The sequence below is a fragment of the Astyanax mexicanus genome, chromosome 23 (genome assembly GCF_023375975.1).
Source record: "Astyanax mexicanus isolate ESR-SI-001 chromosome 23, AstMex3_surface, whole genome shotgun sequence".
Classification (NCBI taxonomy): Eukaryota; Metazoa; Chordata; class Actinopteri; order Characiformes; family Acestrorhamphidae; genus Astyanax; species Astyanax mexicanus.
In genome coordinates, this window is record NC_064430.1 from 13,134,383 (window position 1) to 13,158,817 (window position 24,435).

Below are 24,435 nucleotides of genomic sequence, written 5' to 3' on the forward strand. Positions count from 1 at the left end.
CCCTGCTGCAATAAGGTAAAGTGTTGTTATTGAGTGTTGTCACTCATGCTAACAGCTAAATGAATCATAAACGTGATGATTGGTTACTATGTTTGGCTTGTCACAAAGAGTCTTTCCTATAGTAGATTAAATTTACATAAAATTCAGTGTTTTTTTCACTATTTAAAATTTTCTGCATTGTAGATTAATACTACAATCACTCAAACTATGAAGAAGAAAACAAACCAGAATATATTTTAAATTCAGAAGCACCTCTTACCTAGATAGAGACAGCTTTGCACATCTTGGCTGAAATTTCTCAGTCAGTTTTATGAGGTAGAGTCACCTGGAATTCATGCCTTCAGTTAACAGCCGTGCTGAACTTGTCAAGAGTTCATTACCTGCATTTTTTGCTCCTTTTAATGTGTTTGAGAGCATCAGTTGTAAAGTTGTTAAGAGGTAGAGTTGGTGAAAACAGTGAATAGCTCTATTTGAATAATGTTCTAATCCATATTATGGCAAGAAAAAACATTGAAAGTATCTTTCTAAACCTGAGCGCAAAAGTCTTGTTCAAGCAAAAACAAAAGCCGCAGGTAATTTGCAAGGGGTGCGAAGAGAACTGTGAATTCAAGAGGAATGTAAATACCTGAGAGGAGAAAAATGAAGCTCTACAGCGATATTCTGTTCAGTGTGCACACAATTCCCTTTTTTTCTTGCTCGTGAGCTTCATATTTGTGCTCACAAGAAGTTAATTTATACACGCAAAATGTTAAAACACGCTGGTTAATTATTTTTGCGCCCCTGACTTTTGACATTGATGTGACGCCATACAGGAGTCTTAACTCTGGACTGCACTAGGGGTTCATAAACTGCATTTAAGCACTCTGTAAAAAAAAAGTCCTGAACACTTAAAGGTAACCAGTAAATGGACCAGAGTCTGGAAAAAGAAAACCTGTGAAAAAAAATGTGTAAAAAAACCCTTAAAGGATTTTCTATTCAGTCCCCAGATACCTCGGTTGCGACAGGTCAGAATGTGAGACGTGTTCTGCTGTAACAGATGTAGAGTTAATTAGGAGTTAGGTGGTGTGTCCTGTTGTTTTTGTTCAAAGTCCTGATTTAGCCTCAAAAGGTCATGTTACTGACAGACAGTATCTCTCTTTCTCTCTCTCTCTCTCTCTCTCTCTCTCTCTCTCTCACAGATCACCTTCTTCATGTTGCTGTCGGCGGTCTGCGTCATGTTGAACCTGGCCGGTGCCATCCTGTCCTGTCAGAACGCCCAGCTGGTCAACTCCCTGGAGGACTGTCAACCAGTGAGTGTTCTCCCCCTCACACCAGCCTAACCCCCCCCCCCCTCAAAATCATGCAAAATCACCTCAGGGGAAGAACAGCCATCTTAAAATAGGCTGACCTGACTACACCTTTCTCCACAATCTGATTTCATCCTCATTTAAAAGCTCATCCTCCGCCTCATGCTGCTCTGTTGGTCTGCCGGTCATATTTGTGGAGAGGGTGCCCCAGGAGAATGACTCCATTGATGTTTTTTAGCTTAAAAATCTCTAAAATAAATCTGAAGTTTAGAAAAGCAGAGGCAAAAGCAAGAAGCAGCAGCAGTAGCAGCAGCGCTACAAGGCCAAGGCTTTAAAAATGAAAAAACATATTCAGACATCAGACCATCCATCTTTACAAACTCTGAGATCATACTCGCAATCCATCCTAAATTCCTGAAACTGAAACTTTACCTTAAACCAGGGATTTTTTAAATCATGAAAAAAATAAAAAATGAAAGCTCTGTTTAGACAGCTCATTCAAATCTTTGTTGATCTTTTTTTTTTTAAATTCAGTTGTCCACAGTGTGAACAGAAAATATTTATTTTTTCTAGTTGTATTCCAGCCACACTTGTATGTGGTTTCAAATCAGATTCTAATTTGATTCAAGATCTGATTAAAATCTGAGTTAACACCTTCTATGATTGGTATGTCTGTCTCTATAAACATACTCATAACACAAACTTTACCTGAAACTTTTCCTTAAATCAGGGATATTTTTTAAACTATAAAAAAAACGCTTATGAATGACAGCAGCTCTGTTTAGACAGCTTACTCAAATTTTGTTGATCTTGTTTTTTTAAAACATCCAGTTTTCTATAGTATGAACATAAAATAAGATTTTTTTCTAGTTGTATTCCAGCCACACTTGTATCTGGTTTCAAATTGGATTCTAATTTGATTCAAGATCTGATTAACATCTGAGATAACACCTTCTTTGAATGGTATTTTAGATTTTATAAACATACACATAACACAAACTTTACCTAAAATTAGGGATATTTTTTAAATTATTAAAAATAAGTTTTTTTTCTAGTTGTATTCCAGCCAAACTTGTATGTGGTTTCAAATCGGATTCAAATTTGATTCAAGATAAAATTTGAGAACACTTTCTATAAATGATATATCTATTAGACTATCTATAAACATACTCATAACACAATAATAATAATAATAATAATAATAATAATAATAATAATAATAATAATAATAATAATAATAATAATAATAATAATAATAATAATAATAATGCATTAATAAAGCTTTATAATCATGGCCACACTTTTTTTTTTAAATGTATAACACATTATAGACACGTTTATTATGCATTACGAGCTGTGATCATAATGCATTGTCAGCTGTGTTTATAAGATGTTATACGTCAATATCAAAAACCCCTACAAGGCTGCCTTGACAAAGCATGCTATAATTACAGTACTTTTAGCCACTTATAAATTATACTTATATTAAATATTACCCTGCAGTGTGATTGGCTGAAAGGCGTTCTATGAGTGCCGTTATCAGCCAGTAATGCACTGTAACCGAAGCTCTCCATGTCTTACTCCACCACATACAGGTAACCTAACAACGATGCAGCGCTTACAAACCAAACAGTGCAGCTACAAACAGAGCAGCAATGCAACTATTTTACCTCACAGAGTGTTTATAACCAAAGAGATTGTATTTCCTCATCCTCCTTAACTCTTTTAAAATCTTTCAATAAACAGCGATAATGGAACTGTGGTGTAATTGCAATAATACACTCGAGGTTCGTGCTATAATGTGTTATATTTTGGTCTTTGGCCTCGTTTCTACGACCGCAGAACAGCAGTGCAAATATTACATGTTATAGCACTCTTTCTCGTGTATGAGTGCTTAAATGTAATGTAATCTGTGATCTAGGAATGGGTGGTTCATTTATTATTCAGTACAGCATGTGTGTGTTTGTTTGTAAAGAGTAAATTAAAGAGTAAAAAATAGTAAAAAATAAAAAGCAAGAAAGAGATAGAGAGAGAGAGAGAGAGAGAGAAGCACAGGAATGTGAAGAGGAGGGAGCGGTAAGGGAGTGAGAATTAGTTATGAGATTTAATCCATATTTCAATGTAAATTTAAAAAAGTAATCTACCTTCTGAACAAAACATTAGCATTACTGTGTTCATATCACTTAAACATCACTAAACTGGGGCCACAAATATGCATTTTTATAAAAAAAAAATATTACATATTAAAGTTTCAAAATTAATCATTTGCGATAACACACTATTTTGTTTTATTAAAGAAATTGAAATAGAGTGACCTGTTTTTGTTCCTAGTCTCTCTCTCTCTCTCTCTCTCTCTCACCGTCTGCTCGTCTGACCATCAGCCTGAGTCTGCATTGTTTAATTACTAAGAAAAAACCTAATCGTGCTCCATCTGGGGAAAGGTCCTTCAGCCATTTGTTGGGTAGAGCAGTGGACAGGTGTGAGAGGTGTGTGTCCAGTGTGTTAGAAGCTGATTAGCATGTAGTGTGTGGACTTAGACATACACTCAGTGGACATGCATTTGATTAAAATGCCCCAAAAGTGTATAAAGGTGTTGCTTTAGAGAGATTAGAGAATGAAGTTCATTGTAATATCAGTTGCACACAGATGTATGATCAACTGTATGTTCAGTATTGTTGCAATATGATTTTTTATGACAATCATATTGAATGAACTCTGATGAAGCCTTGAATACCAGCAAATTCAAACAGCACTACCCACGTGCACCAACAAAGGGAGCTCTGCTCTGCAGAGCTCTACACTGCAGACTGTGACCATGTGACTTGATATGGGACTGGATGTAGAGCAAGGTAGAGGTCCACAATGAACGCACACACCAAACTACTAATTCTTCTAGCCTGGGGAAAATGAGTGCAGCCAAGATAAGTGCCCAAATATCTATCTAATCCTTCGTTACAAATTATTTATCATGTTTCACATCGATATCGGGATATCCAACAGTTGCGCATCACATTTTTTGTTCCTGACATGCACCTCTAATAGTTACCTAGATGCAAACTAGAACAAGTACATATATGTGTAAGTATAATGTAGTTTAGTACTAGTAAGTGTTTCATGTGCTTTCATTGGCTAAAAAAATATATATGAAATAAAGAAATATCATATTTTTCGCACTATAAGGTGCACCGTATAATAAGGTGCACTAACAATGACCATCTATTTTCTGGTCTATTTTTATACCTAAGGCGCACTGGATTAAAAGGCGCATTTTAAGAGACACTATAAGGAACTTCTAATTCAGCAGGTCTCGCCGCTGGGTGGTGGTCGTGGTGGGGGGTTGGCTAACTAAGTTAAGTAAAGCTAGGCTAAGTAAATAAAACTGTAATAAGAAAAATACTTTCTTTTAGAAAGTCAAACGAGCGCTGGATGTTAATCTAGAAAGATTTCTCTCCTGAAAACTGTTTATTTGGGTGAGTAAAGCGCTTCCGTTTATTTACAGTTAAGCTTAGATTCCCAAATTTCTCCAGCACTAAGGCTGGAGCATTAGCATTAGCCGCTAAGCGCAAGCAGTTAACAGCTAATGCTGCCCAACAGAGCTACACTGAGGAATGGCAGAGGGTTCCAGAGAGCCAGGGCAATATTAGCTAGCGATTTGTCCGACGTAGCTTGTTTTATCATGGTAAACGCGCAGGCGACAGTTCAATATAGTCTAATGATTTTTGGGAAAATTAAAGGATTTTAAGTGTGCCTTATAGTGCGAAAAAATACGGTAATAAATGTTTATGCAGTACGTTAATTCAACAAAAACCTTTCTGTAGTACAAAAAGTTGGAATCGCAAAATACAGGACAAGGAAAGTGCAACATATTTTACTTATATGGGGGACAGAGACTTCTTTTTATTCATTTTTTAGTTAGGAAGGCTGTGTCAGAGCTAACCTTTAGTGCAGTGCATATATATATATATATATATATATATATATATATATATATATATATATATATATATATATATGCATAAGAGCTTTAGATGGACAATAGTAGTAAATAAGGTAGGAATTCCACTACTTCTGTCTACAATACTTCCTCAACTACTGTGAAAATGTACCAATAACCTTGATGGGGAAACATAAGAATGTGACCAAAGCATGTACTGTATTTTACAGTATTTACATACATAAATTGTATATGTTATTAAGTATTTACCGTATTTTCCACACTATAAAGCACACTTAAAATCTATCAATTTTTCCAAAAACCGACAATGTGCCTCATGTCTGAATTCTACCAGTCAGGTTGTAAGGAGCAGCCACTATACAGGAGTTTCACTGAAGTTTTTCTTCAGCACTGAGGCTAAAGCTGTATATGCATTATCTGCTAACCCTGCTAAGCGCTAGCTCTTTCGCGAGGTAAGTATATCAGACTGTAGTCTGCGTGTTTTTTATGTTAAAACAAGCTACGCAGGGACCAATCACTAGTTAATAGTGCCCTGGCTCACTCAGGGTTCCTCAGTCTAGCACTGTCGGGCAACATTACATTTACTAGCGCTAAGCATTACTAACCGTGGATAGCACTGCTGCTCTACTCACCAAAATAATCAGTTTTCAGGAGAGAAATCTGTGTAGATTAACATCCAGCCCTCGTTTGACTTTAAAAAGAAAATGTTTTTTTTAAAGTGTTACAGTTTTGTTTACGTAGGCGCTTCTCACAGCTTCCCCATTAGAAGGGAAACATGACGCTTAAAATGTGCCTTATAATCCAGAGTACCTTGTGTATGAAAATAGATCAGAAAATAGACATTCATTGATAGATTGAGTACAACCTATAATGCGATGTACCTTATAGTCCATAAAATACGGTAATCCAACACAGCACTATAATACAACAGAGTCCGTAACTGCTTCTTTTACTCTGTATGCCTATGATTCTATGATCGATTAGATTTTACCTTAGACTCACACTTAAGGAGTACTCTCTAATCCAGCGGTAATTAACCTGCTTAATGAGTCTAAAGCAAAATAAAAGTTGATGAATTAAGCAGTGAAGGGCTGCTCGTCTCATAAATCTCACTCCTCTACCGGGAATACTTGGGAGAATTGAAAATGCCACCCAAAGTGCTCCGCCATTGCTGCCTATTCCTGCCAGCATACAAAAGCACAATAGCTCAGATTAGAGTGTACCAGTTTATTCTGATGCTGGAGGGCGCTGCCGCTGAATGGCACGCTGCATCCGTACACTGTCCATTGTGTCTGCTCAATACACGTCCATGAAAGGGATTATTATTGCCGCAGACGCGCCGCGAGCCTCCAGCCAGTGTTTCTGTGTGATCCGCTTTTGTCCGCCGTTTATCAGCATCAGCGCCGGGCCAGAGCAGGCCTGATTGGGACCGGCAGGCTGGACAGAGTTTCCCACAATGCCTTTCTTTTCCAGTTCACATGTCCTTATGACTCTATGGCCACTATGAAGGATGCACAATATGGATTCAAAATGAGATTTGTGATAACACTGCTGGATGTGAAGCAGGATAAATAATGATCCTAAATTAATTCAAGATCTTGGCTTGGCTGTACTCAATTTGTGCATTTAAACCTCACTCTACCTCACTGTACCTCGCCTCTCTCAACCTCACTTTACTTCACTCTGTCACTCTCGACCTCACTCTACCTCGCTTTGCCTCCCTCTACCTTACTCTGCCCGACCTCGCTGTGCTTTATTCTACCTTGCTCTACATTGCTGCACTTCACTCAACCTCCCTCTACTTTGTTCTGCCTCTCTCAACCTCACTCTGCCTCACTATACCTCTCTTTGCCTCCTTTGACTTCACCCTACCTCACTCTACCCCCCTCTGCCTCACACAACTTTACTCTACCTTTCAATGCCTCTTTCAACTTCACTCTACACTCTAAAAAACAGAGGTACGATATGAGTACTTTTTTGTACTCGAAGGTACATTCTTTATAATTGTACCCTCAAAGGTACAATATTGGTCTTTACAGGGTCAGATTTGTTCCCTCTGAAGTACAAAGTCATTTCTAACAGCAATAAGTACAGATTTGTACCATTTAACCAGACAAAGGGTACATTCAGTATTCTGTATCACTGTACTAATGAACAGTATATATTTAAATTGCACATTTTTTATTTGAAAGCCAGACAATTTTGTATCATCAAGTTTTTGAGCCATTTTTAGTTGATGACAATGTTTATAATCTTTATAATCTTTACTGGCACAAAAACCATGGGTACAAAAAAGGACTTTCACTGAAAGGTACTTTTTTGAACCTCAATATAAGGTACAGCCCCAGCGACAAGCTTTGTACTCTTTTAAGTACAAATCTGTACTTATATTTCTTAGAGTGTACCTCACTTACCTCACTCTGCTTCATTCAAACTCGCTCTGCTTCACTCAATCTCACTCTACCTCTCTCTGCCTCAATCAGCTTTACTCTACCTCACTCTTCCTCTCGTTGCCTCTTTTGACTTTACTGTACCTCACTGTATCTGATTCTACCTCACTCTGCTTCATTCAACCACACTCTGCCTCACCCAACCTCTCTATGCCTCTTTCAATGTCACTCTACCTCCCTGTACCTCACTTTTTCTTGCTCTGTTTCTTTCAACTCACTTGATCTCACTTTTCCTAGCTCTACCACACTCTACCTTCCTCTACCTTGCTCAGCCTTCCTCACTCTGCCTCACTATATCTCTCTTTGCCTCTCACTGTATTTCTCTCTACCTCGTTCTGCTTCATTCAACCACTCTATGCTTCTTTCAACTTCACTCTTCCTGTACCTCACTTTACCTCGCTATGCTTCATTCAACCTCACTCTGCCAAACTCAACCTCACTCTACCACTGTCTGCCTCTTTCAACTCTATTCTGCCTCCCTGTACCTCACTCTACCTCACTCTGACTTACTCTGCCTCTCTTGATCTCACTCTATCGAGCTCTACCACACTCTACCTCCCTCTACCTTGCTCTGATTCACTCAACCTCACTTTACCTTACTCTGCCTCACTCTACCTCTCTTTGCCACATTTAATTTCACTCTAAACCCCTGTAGCTCACTCTACCTCTCTCTTATTCACTCTAACTCTCTCTGCCCCTCCTGATCTCAATCCATCTAGCTCTACCACACTCTACCACCTTCTGCCTCACTGTACCTCACTCTGCTTTATTCAGCCTCAGTGTGCCACACTTAACCTCGCTCTGCCTCTTTCAACATCACTCTACCTCTCTCTGTCTCTTTTGAACTCACTCTACTCCACCAGCCTTGTTGTTATTTATAATGTTATCACATTTCTTACAATCTGTTTCTCTTAAGAAAACTAATAACTCATAAATGATACAAATATGATTTATCTTACACCCTAACCCATATCAGTGCTGAGGTGATTAAAAGGAAATACTAATCAAATTGGCAAACTCACTTCAGAGCCTGAAATAAAAAGTTATTTTCTACCGCAGTTTCAAAGATCGTTAAACCTGTCCCCTCTGCACCAAATCTGTTGAATTTAAAGTGAATTGCTGGTGTTTATCAGCGGGCGCTTTTCTCGCATTTCTTATGATTATTAATTATCCCATGCGGTCCCTTTCCTTGTGCACATTAATCATACAGGGATTTTCATTTTTGCACAAATAAAAGCCTGAAGTGCTCTCTGTCTGAGGACTGGGAGCGCACAGGCAATATTTTTCATACTTCTGCTGAAGTCGTTTCCACTCCTGCCCAGAGTTCAGAATGGGAATAGTGTATTGCACAGCATGAAAGTTTGTTTGACAAAGCAGACCTGAGGCCTGCCACTGAGATCCAGGTTTCAGTCATCTATACTTATGGATTATTCTGTACGCGGCTGTGTGTGTTCTCTCTGCGGAATAGAACTTTCTTTCTTTCTCTACCGTGGCAAAATAACTTATACTATATGGACAAAAGTATTGGGACACCTGCTTATTTATTGTTTTGTGTGAAATCAAGGGCATTAGCAAATATGCAGGTAACATTATTAATACAGATTACGGACAATTGCTGCAAAGTCAGTATGTCAGTATGGTAAATGTTTTGCTGGAAAGAAATATATCATCTGATTGGTGGCTGATCCACCTGTCAGATCTTATAAATGCTGTCCCACCCAATCAGCTGTATATCCCCCATCACTGGTGGGGTAAATACCAGCACATGCCTCCTCCGACGCAATCACAGTCAGCCACCGCCTCTTTTCGAACTGCTGCTGATGAAGCATTGCAGAGTAGCATCACAGCGCCCTTGGAGGAAAGCGCAATGACTCGGTTCCAATACATCAGCTCACAGACGCCCTGTGCTAATCGACATCACCCTAGAAGTGATGAGGGCAAAGAGTTCCATCTACCCTACCAGAGAAAGCAAAGCCAATTGTGCTCTCTCGTGGCTCTGGCAGCTGATGGCAAGCTGCATGACCGGGATTCGAATCAGCGATCTCCCGATCATAGTGACTCAGCACCCCTCGTACTAAACATTTAACGTAAAAAAAAATAGTACTTGGAAATTAAGACTGTTCTGACCTGTACCGCACAAATTACAAATTAATTGATCATGTTTATGTTCAGTTCTGACACAAAAAAAAAAATTACATTGACATGTAATGGGTAGGAATTGTATGTGCAGTAAATATGTAAATCAATAGTTAATATACTTATTCATTTTTTATACTATTTGTCTTATGATACTTTGAGAAAATTACATTTACAAACATAGAAAAATACAGGGGTTGGACAATGAAACTGAAACACCTGTCATTTTAGTGTGGGAGGTTTCATGGCTAAATTGGAGCAGCCTGGTGGCCAATCTTCATTAATTGCACATTGCACCAGTAAAAGCATTAAGAGTGTGAAGGTTCAATCAGCAGGGTAAGAGCAAAGTTCTGCTCAAAATATTGCAATGCACACAACATTATTGCTGACATACCAGAATTCAAAAGAGGACAAATTGTTGGTGCACGTCTTGCTGGCGCATCTGTGGCCAAGACAGCAAGTCTTTGTGATGTATCAAGAGCCACGGTATTCAGGATAATGTCAGCATACCACCAAGAAGGACCAACCACATCCAACAGGATTAACTGTGGACGCTGTAAGAGGAAGCTGTCTGAAAGAGATGTTCGGGTGCAATCCCGGATTGTATCCGAAAAAACATAAAACCACGGCTGATCAAATCAAGGCAGAATTCAATGTGCACTTCAACTCTCCTGTTTCCACCAGAACTGTCCGTCACCACAATAAATTACTGTGGTCTAAAACCAGGTGTTTCAGTTTCATTGTCCAACCCCTGTGTATAGCATAACTTAACTCACACAAGTCATGATTATGAGTGTGCGCTATCTCTGCTTTGATTTATTACAGGATTGGATCTTTCATTCCTGATCCAGCGTTTTTGCCCTCGCAAGCTGGCATGCTTTCTGTAATAGAACTATTTTTACCTGTTGGGCACAATTCATTGGAGCAGCCTTGTGGGAAACATTAGCAGATTTTGTCTGGTCTTTAATAATTCTGTAATTGTATAATTCCACTGTAGGGAATTGCTGTAATTACCTTCCCTCGGATATAATTCCCCACTGGCGGAAGTGTTTTCCCTTTCCAGACATGTCCTGTCTGACATTGAATTCTTCTTGAAGATGTAGTGTCAGGCCTGAGGACATGTCTTCAAGGAAATAATAGACTGTGAGGAGAACACAGCGGGTTTCGGACATGTTCTGAAGTTTATAACATAGTTTATTCTATTGTTTCTCAGACAAAAGTGACAAAAATACTGTGTGGTGTAAAACCACCATGTGGCACAATACTCTAGTCACATTTTTACACTTTTTACACATTTTACACTTGATCCACTCCAACAATTAATTATTTATCAAACATTATATTCAGTCTGTTTCCGAGAAATCTGAAACCCTTTCAGGCCTGAAATGCAGGAATGGATGTACAGTATATTAATTATGAAGTGAAATTTGACCAGATAAAGCATGAAATATCCTGGATTTCCTTTCAGATGGGTATACCTCAGTTGATGTGCTTTTTTTTGGAAAATTGAGTAAATTGCTGACAGTTGTTGACGTCTCCTGCAGTCTCCTGACTGAATCGATAAAAATAAAAACGCACAAATAGAAAACTCTGCGAAAAGCCATTGAGGAATGATGCATTAAGCTGCTGGAGGGTCTAAACGCAGGTCGCCCTGCGCAGGAAGTTGCACGCAGACATGCCTCATAAAACCCCACTGTTGTCATGGAAACGTGACAGTGATATCTTAGAGGCGGACTGTCACCTCCACTGAACCGGGCTGGAGTGCGGACTGCGGTCCGTTTTAATCCTGCCCCACTAGAACAGAACATACACATAGATATATACACACACACACACACACACACACACATACACACTTACTGGCTGAGTGCCTGTGCCAATCCTTTGCCCAGAAGAATGACAGCTAGTTGGCACCATGCTTACAATTCACTGCAGTGCTGCCCCTAGCCTGAGGGCTAATACTCATAATACACATAATACAGTTAATACACACAGTACATACCATACAGTACATCATACAATACATCATACACACCATACAATACACCATATACACAGTACACATTATACAAAACACCATACACACAGTATACACCATACAATACATCATACACACCATACAATACACCATACACACAGTATACACCATACAGTATATCATACACACTATACAATACACCATATAGAGAGTACACACTAAACAAAACACCATACGCACAGTATACACCATGCAATACATCATACACATCTATCTATCTATCTATCTATCTATCTATCTATCTATCTAGCTATCTATCTATCTATCTATCTATCTATCTATCTATCTATCTATCTATCTATTGTATCTGGCATAAGTCTAACTTTCTAACTTTCCTCTCTCTTTCTCTCTCCATCTCTATTCCCTCTTTCTCTCAGTGTCTCTTCACCTTTATGTCACTCTATCTGTCTCTGTCTTTCACTCATTCAGTGCAAGTGTCTTGTATGTTATGCTGTCTTTAATTTTTTCTCATTTTCCCACATTCTTTATCTTTTTTACCCTCTTTCTCTCTCTCTCTCTCTTTCTCTCTCCCTCCCTGACTCAGTGTAGAGCGCTTTGTCCCTTGTTTATATTTCACTCTCAGAATATCTATCTTTCTTTCTCTCTTTCTCACTGTCTCCTGTACCATTGCAAGGGTTTTGTTCTTGTGTACACTTGTAGTGTGTGTATCTCTCTCTCTCTCTCTCTCTCTCTCTCTCTCTCTCTCTCTCTCTGTGTCTCTCTCTTCCTGACTCAGTGTAAGGCGTATATCTCTCTCTCAGCAAAAGACGACTTACAGCATCTCTCTGTCTCTCTCTTTCTGTCTGTCTGTCTCTCTCTCTCTCTCTCTCTCTCTCTCTCTCTCTCTCTCTTGGGAGACTGTGTAGTGTCCTGACTGCAGTATTAATGGAGAAGTTTCCTCAGCTCAATTAACCTGCGCTCTCAGGGTTCAGGCTGAGCTTTTATATAATCTGGGTCGAGCGGAGACACTGTGAGCTGTGCTCTGTGTTGTGAAGCTGCTGCTGGTGGTGCTGTGTTTGCTCGGCCCTGTGCTGAACCCTCGGAAGCGCTGGTCCGTTTTTAGACGCAGGTAAAGTGCTGCTGCAGGTGCGTGGCGTGATGGATAGCGGATGATGTGCGAGTTGTTTTGGTGTCACCTTTGCGAATAACTCTGACAGTGATGGTGTGTGTGTGTGTGTGTGTGTGTGTGTGTTTCCTGTTATTTTGACAGATAACGTTCCACAGTGACGGCGTGTGTGTCTGCTGCGAGTTAGAGAAGCACAGCTCCAACTGCAACAACATGGGAGAGACGCTCAAGCTCAACTCACTGAGGGACTGCAACACCATCCGCCTGCGACTGAAGGTGTGTGTGTGTGTGTGTGTGTGTGAGAGAGAGGGAGAGAGTTTGTGTTTATATATGTGAAGCTATATGTTTGTGTGTGTGATATTTTTGTCATTTTGCGATGCTCATTGCTATCTTACGCCATGCCAACTATCTATTTTCACACATTGTGCCTGTGCTGTTCAAATAGTGCGAGAGTTAAAGGGATATATCTACACTGGTGGATGTGATGGTCTGGAAGTGAGGTATGTTCCGGATACATTTCTGAAGTATTGCTATCTTGGCAATAAAAAACACAGATGCACCACTGTCTGATTTAAACCCTGAAAACAGTCAGCAGTCAAACGCCCATACCTATCTTGGCTATGCAGGTGCACTGTGTGCGCTCAACACATACACTGCCGCTCACTACACACACACACACACACACACACACACACACACAAGGACGCACTACAGAGCACAACCCAAATTTTACATCAATGATAAACAGAACACAAAATAAAATAAAAAAACATTGCTGTTCCCTCCTCTGCTGAGAAACACAGAAACGCTGCACCATTAAAATAACAATCCACCGAAGGGAAACACAAGTGACGCGCTGATTGGTTTGTTTCATGCTGCACCCAAAACATACCCTTGATTATTTAGGAGAATTAGTACATTCCTTTTGCATGTTTCAAACCATGCCAGGGATATTTTTGCATCCTCACGATGCCAAAGACACACTGATACGCCCTAAATCAAGCTACGCGGTTGAAGCCTCGCCTATAGATTGCTTAAACAGGGCCCTATATGTATCTTTTCTAAATGGAATGTGTAACACTCAGGTTTTCAAATAGCTTTTTGGTACCATTGGCTGTCACATTGAACATGTGATACTTGGTAACATGAAAGTGCTGCAGGTTCTGCCTCATGCAACCAGTAGTAACAAGGAAACTAGCAAAACACAAGCATACAGAAAAAAAAACTGTCAGGAAAGATAAGGGGTGGAATAATAATAAAATATGTATGACTTTATGCCCAGACATGGATCGCAACAAGCACTGAGGAGGTGACCCAACAGAGAGTGCCGATCCATATTTGGGCGTACATTTACACACATACATACTAGGGGTGTCACGATTTCGATATTTCATCGAAATCGATCGAAATGATGTCATGGTCTCGAGCCTCAAGTCAAAAAGAGGATTGATGATTCCTCCCTCTAAGCTACGCAAGCACATGCGCGCTACGCAAATGGCGCAGCATGCTACGCAAAGTGACTGTAGCTGACGCCGCGGATGTTGTGACTGCTCAAAGAGCAGCCCTTTCTCCAGAGAATGTGGACATTCTCATCTTCTTAAAGAAAAACTTGAAAATATAAAAATAACAGTTGTTTTGTCTAGCCTCAAATATATTAATAGTTCTGGTACCTTAAGGAGCATCTTTCTCCCAGATAAAGTTAATAATATATCTTTATTAAAGAAAAAACTTGTCATTCTCAGGGACCAAAAAAGTCTTAAAGTCTTATTTTTCATGTTTAACTGTTATAGTAGGATAGAGTTCAGTTTTTTAAGGCTCTAATTGTTCTATTATTTTGTACATGACTGTACTGTTTTTATTATTTATTTTGTTATGTTGCACATTGCTGTTTTAATAGTGCACACTGCTGCTACCAAAAAAGCCACTAGATGGCATTACAAATATATCGTAATAAAATTATTTAAATTTGACCATTAGTGCCTAATGTGGTGTATTACAGATCACTTGTATCACTTTGCATCACTTATATCAAGCCAACCTTTTGAAATAAGATATTGTAAATTTGATGAATCAAACCAATTACTGACCAAAGACTAATCTAAAACTGGCATAGGCCTCTCTGCTGTAAAAAAAAAGAAAAAAGAAAATCGAGAATCAAATCGAATCATGACATTAAAATAAAAATAAAATCGAATCGAGGATTTAGAGAATGGTGACACCCCTAGTACATACCCAATTTACCTGCTCTCCATGTTTTTGGACTGTAGAAGCAAACTCATGTTCATACAAGGAGAACATGGAGAACTCCACCCAAATAGGGACTTGAACCCCCAGCACTGGGAGGCGAACGTGCCGCCTATAGTAGCTGTCTTGCCGTTAGCTGTCTGTTGATCTGGTGCATCAGATATCACTTTCATTTGCACCAAAACTTGATTTTATCTTGTTTTAAACTCACAATCGTGACTAGTTGTAAATGGAGCCTGTGTGGTGTGATTCATTCCTACCATAAACATCATTAAAATGTTCTGTGACTTCTGTGTTTCACAGTAGTCCTATGACTGATCCGGTAGGAGCGATTTATCCCTTGTTAAAGTTGTTGGTCAAATCTTTTGGTCTAATGTCTCAGCAGGTCTCTGCTAATTAATTCTGTATGTGTTTTTATCTGTTATAAAATGCTAGATCCCACATGTTTCAGATTTCTGGATACACGTTCCCAAGTTGAAAGAGATTATTCTTTTTAACATGTCTCTTCTCTTCTTTCTGTATGCTTTATAAAAAGAAGAGATTTAACAGCTCAGAGCTTTAGATCTGCTATAAAAGTGAAGGATGTCCAGCTCATGCTGTGTACAAAAGGACACATCCATTACGATAACTGAGATTTTTTTTTTTACGCAGCTGAAATTGATAAATGAATATTCTTCCACAAGCTTGTCATTTTTGGGGCATTTTGGATTACTGGGTTTTTCAGCCCTGTTCTTTTGTTGTCACAAAAAAATAAATATAATTCGTAATGAAACGGCTCTGCGCAAGGCATATCATGATGCTCTTTGCTACCTTACACCCCATCAATAGTCGATAATATAAATCTACACTCTGATGGGCATGGTGGTCTGAAAGTGAGATGTGTTCACTTTCAGAATCCTCTGCTGAGATGCACAAAAGCGTCAGGCTGTTAAGATACGAATGTGCCAAAGTCAGAGCTCACCTGGCTCTTAAAGCGAATGACAACTGGCACACTTATTGGTTTATTTCACATTAGGCCTACGTCTTAAACACACCCATGATTAATTTTGAGAATCAGTTCATGCCTTTAGCGCATTTCGAGCCGCGCAAGGCATATTTTTTGTGCCCTCATGATACCAAAGACACATCGTCACACCCTAAATCCAGCTGCACGGTATCTGCAGTTGACCAGTGCGCTATAGATAGCTAAAATAGGGCTCAAGATCTTTATCTATATTTTCCTTCTGAATAACATTGTTTTTACTGCATTGTATATTCATTCTATAGTCATCCAAACATATGGAATTATTAAGTAAACAAACATATGTTAAACAAACCAGAATATGTTTTATATTTTAGATTCTTCAAAGTAGCATCTCTTGCTTAGATAGAAACAGCTTTGCACATCTTGGTTGGATTTTCTCAGTCAGCTTTATGAGGTAGAGTCACCTAGAATTCAGGCTTTCAGTTAACAGCCGTGCTGAACTTGTAAAGGGTCAATAACTTAAATGTATTGCTCTCTTAATGTGTTTGAGAGCATCAGATGTGTTGTGAAAATATAGAGTTTGTACAGAGTGAATAGCCCTTATGGCAAGAACTACTCAACTAAATAAAGAAAAAAATACTTGAAATGAAGGTCAAAGTCCATCAAAAACGTTATGATGAAACTGGCTCTCATCAGGACCAAGGATTACCTCTGTTGCACAGAACATGAACTCTGTTCATCAGAGTTACCAGGACAGACTGTTTGTTTAAAGGGGCTCTACCTCCTGATATTTGCTGATTCCACCCTCGGCTCAAATGTGAAAAAGGCTAAAAAATAATGGGAGGTAGTTTGGGAGGGGCACTGGGTGATGTATGGGTTTAGAGGCAGGGCAAGAGAGAGAGCAGATTGGCTGAGCTGTGTGCATCTATCAGTGTGCCTCTCTATCAGTGAGATGCAGATGGTAGGACTGATCTGCATATTGTTAAGTTGCATTTAATAGACATTCAGTAGAATGTTAGTTGAATGTCAGTTGAGCATCAACAAGGCCATAAAATGGATGCATCCAAATAAAGAGCTACCAAAGCATTTATAAAGGTAAGGAAATGTTTATAAATGTCTTTTTGAGCCCTGGTATGTTTCATTACTTTAAAGGACGTTCGGGTTTATTGGCTCTTTAACACTTTTAAGTTACTACATGATTTGTGTTCCTTCACAGTCTGGATAACTTCAGTTTTCATTTATAATGTAGGGAAAAAAAATAATAATAATAAAACACTGATTGAGAAGGTGTGTCCAATCTTTTGACTGGTACTGTATAATAAATATGCCTGACATATTCTAAACTGCACTAATGTGGAGTCCTAGCCTACTACAACCCTCTATGTTCTAAACCATCCCCTCATAAGTGAAATTCTCATACTACTCATGGTTTTGCCGTTGGCCACGAGGCGATCAGTACGTAAAGAGTCGGAGGGGAGTTCATGTTTTCATGCTCTAGCACAGCGTATGACCTGGAACACTGACCCTGCCCTATCGTGACCTGTGATTGGCTGCAGATGAGTCATCTGAGCCTACAGAACATACTCTCTATAACACCTTCCGTAAAGCTGAAAATGCTGCAGTTGACTTCAGCATGACTTCAGCAAACCATGATGTTATGCAAGTTATAAATTCCTCAGAGGAACAGTGTTCTACTCTAGTACATCTCAAATATATATATATATATATATATATATATATATATATATATATATATATATATATATATATATATATATAGATAGATATATAGATATCCCACCATTTATATAATATCTAAAACACTGCTACAAAACTCTTATACACTTTACGGTACCACTTTAAAATAAGACTACCTTTATAAAGCATTTATTAATGGTTTACAATTAGTTTATTAATGGTTACTAATTAGGTTGCAAATTCTATAAAATCATTAATAATCATTTATAACACATACGTAGAAAGGGCAACAATATAGATGGCTGTGGGTTCACTATTTGGCAAACAACAGGTCATTGTTGCCCTTTCTATGTATGTGTTATAACTGATTATTAATGATTTGTAAGGCATTCACAACCTAATTAACAACCCTTTATAAAGGTAGTCTTATTTTAAAGTGGTACCCACTTTACTGACAAAAGTAATGGGACATTTCTCCAGAATTAAGGGTATTATAAATGCATGTATCATATTTTTGCACTATAAGGCGCGCCTGATTATAAGGCACACTATCAATGAACATCTATTTTCTTAGAAGACACATTATGCAACACTAGTAAGGAACAGTGGTGTCGCCATGTTTTCCTTCTAATTCAGCAGGCCTCGCTGCTGGGTGGTGGTAGGTGGGAAGCTTACATAAGTTAATTAAAGCTAAGCTTAGTAAAAAAAACTGTTATTCTTAAAAAATATATATTTTAAAGTGAAATGAGCACTGGATGTTAATCTATACAGATTTCTCTCCTGAAAACTGTTTATTTAGGTGAGTAAAACGCTTCCGTTTATTTACAGTAAGCTTAGATTTCCAGATTTCCACAAAGGCTGCAGCATGTCTGGCTTCATGTGCTGCTTCAGCAATGCTAGCCAGGGTTAGCAGGAGGCTACAGGCTGATAATACTCGCCTCTAAACGGTGAAAGAGCTAGTGTTTAGCGTGGTGAGCAGGTAATGCTAATGCTGCTCCAGCATTGCTAGCCGGGGTTAGCAGCAGACTACAGGCTGATAATTCTCGCCTCTGAACGATGAAAGAGCTAGCGCTTAGCACGGTTAGTTGGTAATGCTAATGCTGCTCTAGCATTGCTAGCAGGGTTAGCAGCAGGCTACAGGCCGATAACACTCACCTCTGAACAGCGAAAGAGCTAGTGCTGACAGGTAAAATTTTAAATTCATACATAAGGCTCACCAGATTATGAGGCGCACTGGCAATTTTTGGGAAAATTAAAGGGTTTTAAGTGTGACTTATAGTGCGAAAAATATAGTATAACTGTCTAGGAAACTGTCTAGGAAAGCCTTTCTAGTAGAATGTGAAGCATTGCTTTGATATATGATTGCTGATCTGTTTCACTTGTGCCTTATTAGCTCTCTGTATTAATACTTGTTTAAGTAGTCTAAGTCTTTGCGAAGTATTGCCAACATCTGCTGTTGAATAATGAGCATTTACTTCTGTTTGAGTGTCTGTAGTTATTACGCTTTTTTTCACCTTTTTTGGTTTTGTTTACGGTTTTCTCTTTGTTTGAATCTGCTGTTATTGGGACTTTATGCTCAATTCAAAGTTCATAATTTTGGGTTTTCTACCTGCCTGTTTTGGTCAGCTTGGTCAAGTCTGGTTATCCCTGTTTACTGGTTATATTAAACCTGTTTTTAACCTTATCTTTGGTACACATACAAGACTATTAGCGAGGTCAGGATGGTGGATGATCACCACCCAACCTCATCATCCCAAACCTCTCCCCAACTCATCTTAAAAGTATTGGATGGAGCATCATTGTTCCAGAGACACAGTTTCACTGCTCCACAACTCAATGTTGGGTGGGGGTTACCAACTTTCTATCCCACATCTGGCAATAAACATGGTGTCAAAAGGTGAATGTAATCTGCTTCAGAGAGTCCAATTCCACCTTTTAACCATCCTTTGGGAAGGTACTGACCATTGTATACTGGGAACTCCCCACAAAACCTGCCTGATACTGTAGTTTGGGAGATGTTCCAAACCAGTGGCTGGCCATCACTGACACATTCGACCCTTAAACGCTTGAGCGTTCTCTGTTTCCAACCCTCCAACTTCAAATGGACGAATGGACGGCTCACTTGCTGCCTAATATGTGCCCGGGGCAGTGGTGGCTCTATGGTTAGAACACAAGTTATTGATGACAGGGTTTAGGGTTCCATACCAGAGCTTGGCAAGCTACCACTGTTGAGCCCTTGAGCAAAGCCATTAATTAACCCTTACTGCTCCCTGAGAGCTGCAACGCTGGCTGGGCATGTGTACTCACTATACCGTTCTGGAAGAAATTAAGAGACCAATTCCGTTTCTGAATCAGTTTCTCTGATTTTGCTATTTATAGGTATGTGTTTGATTAAAATGAACATTATTGTTTTATTCTATAAACTACAGACAACATTTCTGCCAAATGCCAAGTAAAAATATTGTCATTTAGAACATTTATTTGCAGAAACCTCAGACCTCAAATAATGCAAAGAAAACATGTCCATATTCATAAAGTTTTAAGAGTTCAGAAATCAATATTTAGTGGAATAACCCTGGTATTTAATCACAGTTTTCATACATCTTGGCATGTTCTCCTCCACCAGTCTTACACACTGCTTTTGGATAACTTTATGCCAGTCCTGGTGCAAAAATTCAAGCAGTTCAGCTTGGTTTGATGGCTTGTGATCATCCATTTTCCTCTTGATTACATTCCAGAGGTTTTTCAATTTGGTAAAATCAAAGAAACTCATCATTTTTAAGTGGTCTCTTTTTTCAGAGTTTTTACACTATGTATGTGTGTGTGTTGTAAGTGTGGGTTAAAAGATGTGGCTAGACCCAACATTCCACCTGTGCTTACAGCACAAGTATGGTAAAAATGGTTGGCTTTTGACAGGTTCTATTGGTGTTTAATTTACCATGTAATTGGTTTTAATCTTAGGGCTGGTCAATGCACAATGCATGTAATTTAAGTAGCTTATCTCTCTTTTCTTTCTTTTTGTACAGACTAGCATTGCTGAAGTTAACATTTCCTATCAGATATCATTGCTAATAATAGTAATATAGCAATTAGCTATACAGCTCTGAAATAAGAGACCACTTAACAAAGATGAGTTTGATTTTACCAAATTCCTCTGGAATATAATCAAGAGGAAGATGGATGATCACAAGCCATCAAACCAAGATATACTGCTTAAATATTTGCACCAGGAGTGCAGGTTAAAAAAACTGTGATTAAAAAAACAGCTTATTGGTTATTCCACAAAATATGAATTTCTTTGAGGTCTGAAAGCTCTGCATCTTTTTTGTAATTTCAGTCATTCTCATTTTCTGCAATGCAGAATAAATGCTCTAAATGAAATTATTTGTATTTGGAATTTGGGAAAAATGTTTTCTGTAGTTTATAGCTTAAAACAACAATGTTCATTTTACTCAAACATCTACCTATAAATAGCAAAATCAGATAAACTGATTCAGACACTGAACTGATCTCTTAAATTTTTTTTCCAGAGCCATATATGCATAATGAGAGCATAGTGATTTTCTAGTGGTGCATAGATTTTTGGATATTTACTATTTAATGTCATGACATCACTTTACATGGATATATAGCATTAGCAGTGTGATAAGAAATTATTTCATGCCTCCAATCCCACACAAACACACACACACACAAAACACACACACACACAGAGCACACTGTTCCCCACCGGGGATTTCTCTATTTTCCGACTGTATTAGGTTTGACATTTAGCGAGTGCATGGCCCATTTAGTGGAGTGGGAATTACACGCTGCTCTTAAGAGCCGCTGCCTTATTGGAAATGTCTCTGTGTGTTTCGTCGCGAGCCGCTGCAAAATAATATGCAGATGAGGCTCAGCGATCATTAGTTATGCAGTCCTAATTAGTAATTGCGCTCGCTTTGCTTTTGTGGTGTCTGAGCGCTTTAGCCATGCTCTCACTGACGCCAGCTTCTTTTTGGCAACGAGAGGAAGCACAGGACATTTAGGCGTTTAATACTGAACGTGTTTTATATAAATGAATACGAATACATTGATTGAAATAAATAGATAATACACTCTTTAATACATTTATCAACAAGAAAAAAAACGTATGCGCCAAGAAGAAGAATTGCTGGAAGCAAAAGAAACTTTATACAATTAAAAGCAGACTCTTATAGTCTGTTGGGATGCTACTTGCCTGGATACAAGATGAGATAGAGTTAGGCATGGATGTATACAGGTTTCATATGGCATTCTGCAGAATTTGGCATTTGCTGATTTGCTGGATGTTGCAGCTGAGCATGCAACATCTGGCCCGTGAGGTTGTTTGAAGTACAATGAACAATAATTAAAAAAAATAATAATAAAATGCTTCTCTGGCGAGCTTCTGTTTACCTACCTCCCCTGTCTCTCTGTCGCTAGTTTCTGCCCGTTCTTGGGCTCCCTATCTCCTTATGAGGGCGTTTTTTTTCCCAACTGTGTCCCAATCCACTAGCCGGGGCAGTGGTAGTGCATTGGACCACGACCCTGATGACACAGGTTTGATTCCATGTAAAGAGCGGTGTGTTTATTTTATTTTTTTTCTTTTCTTCTTAGGTTTATCTGCTTTGAGGTCAACTGTTCTGCAACTGGGTTCAACAACCCTCTGGCCTGGAGAGCTACTAGTCTAAAGCACTTCATCCCATTACACTTACACATTTTCCAAAACAGGATTTCTTGGAAAATATCTGGCCCGCGCCCAAACTTATTTGCAGACACCTGCTGTAGATTCTACAGAAAATTCTTCACTGCTGAAATAAAAAACAGTTAGAAGCCCAATCATGACACATGTCGCTAAGCTGTTAGTGTCCCTCATATCCAGTGATGGAATAGTTACCTTAAAAAATCTGATTACTGATTACCCCTTTAAATGAGTTACTTTATGGATTACTCGATTTTAAAGGTAATTAAGCTACTTTTAAGTTACTTTTAAGTTACTTCCACCTCAAAATAACAGTTTTACCGAAACTCACTTTACTGGAAGCTTCAATCCACTTTTGTGAATTGTTCTGTTAGTGTGCTGTTGCGACTCCAAACGTTCCTTCAGATTTGACGTTGTGTTTTTAAGGCAAGGTAGCACTTTGTCTCCAGCACAGAGTGAACAACCAACCTTGATATTGACATCTTTAGCTGATACAAACTCAGAATAATGGCAGTATTTCCAGATAGAAAACATAGAAAACTCTCTCTCCTCTCTCCAGTGTATAAATGTCTTTTTCAACATGTCCAGTCGGGAAATGACAATAAAATAATCCACAGTGTCTGGGATAAGGGCAGGATTGAAGTGTCCACCAAGAGACCTAAACAACAAAACTGAACAAACCAACTGTCATCAGATACCAAACAGTATAGATGATATTACTACGGTTTCAGTCCATAACCATTCAGATTTCTCATTCACGATACCTCTAAAGCTCAGAACCATTGAAGCGCCCAACACGAGGCCTCCATACAACAACATACAACAACCTTACCATTGTTGGGAAACAAATAGAAACTTGATTCATTGCTTAAGACGGTACAGTTCCAGTATATAACAGTCCAGGTTTCACATTCACAACACCTCTCCACACAAAGCCAACAGTTCCTGGCTGATGAAGGTCTTTAAAAGGCAAACAGTTCATCTAAACAAATTTCCTTCCTCTCTCAGACCAGTGAGAGAAGATACAGTATCTCAGTACCTCTCTCCACCAGTCATCTGTTTCCATTTGACCCTAGATTTACCACATTAAATCACAGCTGTCACCTGTGTGAAGGCCGCAGGCAAGGTAGGACAGTCCTCGCTAGCATTCATACCCAAAGGCACATCTTCAGGGCCCAGTCATGCTCATTAGAGACGGCCTGAGGAGGCTCTGCTGACATGCCCCGGCTTACTGACGTAAATGACTTGTCTTGTTTTTTTAAAAAAAAAAGGTTAAATTAAAATTTACGCTCTGTCACATTTCATTACAAACTCTGCTCCCGCTGCATCTCTTCAGTCACGGCTGGTTTCGCCACTGTTTAACGATTTGGAGTGACTGAAGGTCTCGAAGGACGCACCTGCCGTGGCCTTCAGTTTCTCAGAAATAAAGAACAAATGCATTTTTCGGTTGTATTCGAATGATCCTCCAAGGGTCAAGAAATGCACCGAGGGTTCCTTTCACGTTCCTTTGTTTTAAATGTAGTCAGTCAAAACCTGCAAACATGCTGAACTATACACATGTCCTGCCTATACACATGTCCTGCCTATACATGTGCATTGGTACTTTTGGCAGTGAGGGCAGTGTGCCAAGCCCTGCTGGAAAATGAAATTCGCATCTCCATAAAAGTTGTCAGTAGCAGAGGGAAGAATGAAGTGCTGTAAGATTTTGCGGAAAAACAAAACTGCACTGACTTTAGACTTGATAATAAAACACAGTGGATCAACACCAGCAGATGACATGTATCTTCAATCCATCACTGATCATCAGTAAATTTTACATTTCAAATTAAAGGACCAGAGTTAGAGGTCTAGTGTGAAGTTTCAACAATCAGTGATGGTTTGGAGAAACATGTCATC

At 39.0% G+C, this 24,435-nt stretch overlaps 1 protein-coding gene across 2 annotated transcripts in view; it reads left to right on the forward strand.

Moving 5' to 3' along the window:
* fam189a1 (family with sequence similarity 189 member A1) overlaps positions 1 to 24,435 on the forward strand; it is a 264,477-nt gene that overhangs the window by 200,945 nt on the left and 39,097 nt on the right. For both annotated transcript variants that reach the window (XM_049471052.1, XM_049471053.1), the window contains exons 3-4: positions 1,179 to 1,289; positions 13,076 to 13,207. In XM_049471052.1, the coding sequence (XP_049327009.1) occupies positions 1,179 to 1,289; positions 13,076 to 13,207 (243 nt within the window). The remainder of the gene's footprint in view (positions 1 to 1,178; positions 1,290 to 13,075; positions 13,208 to 24,435) is intronic.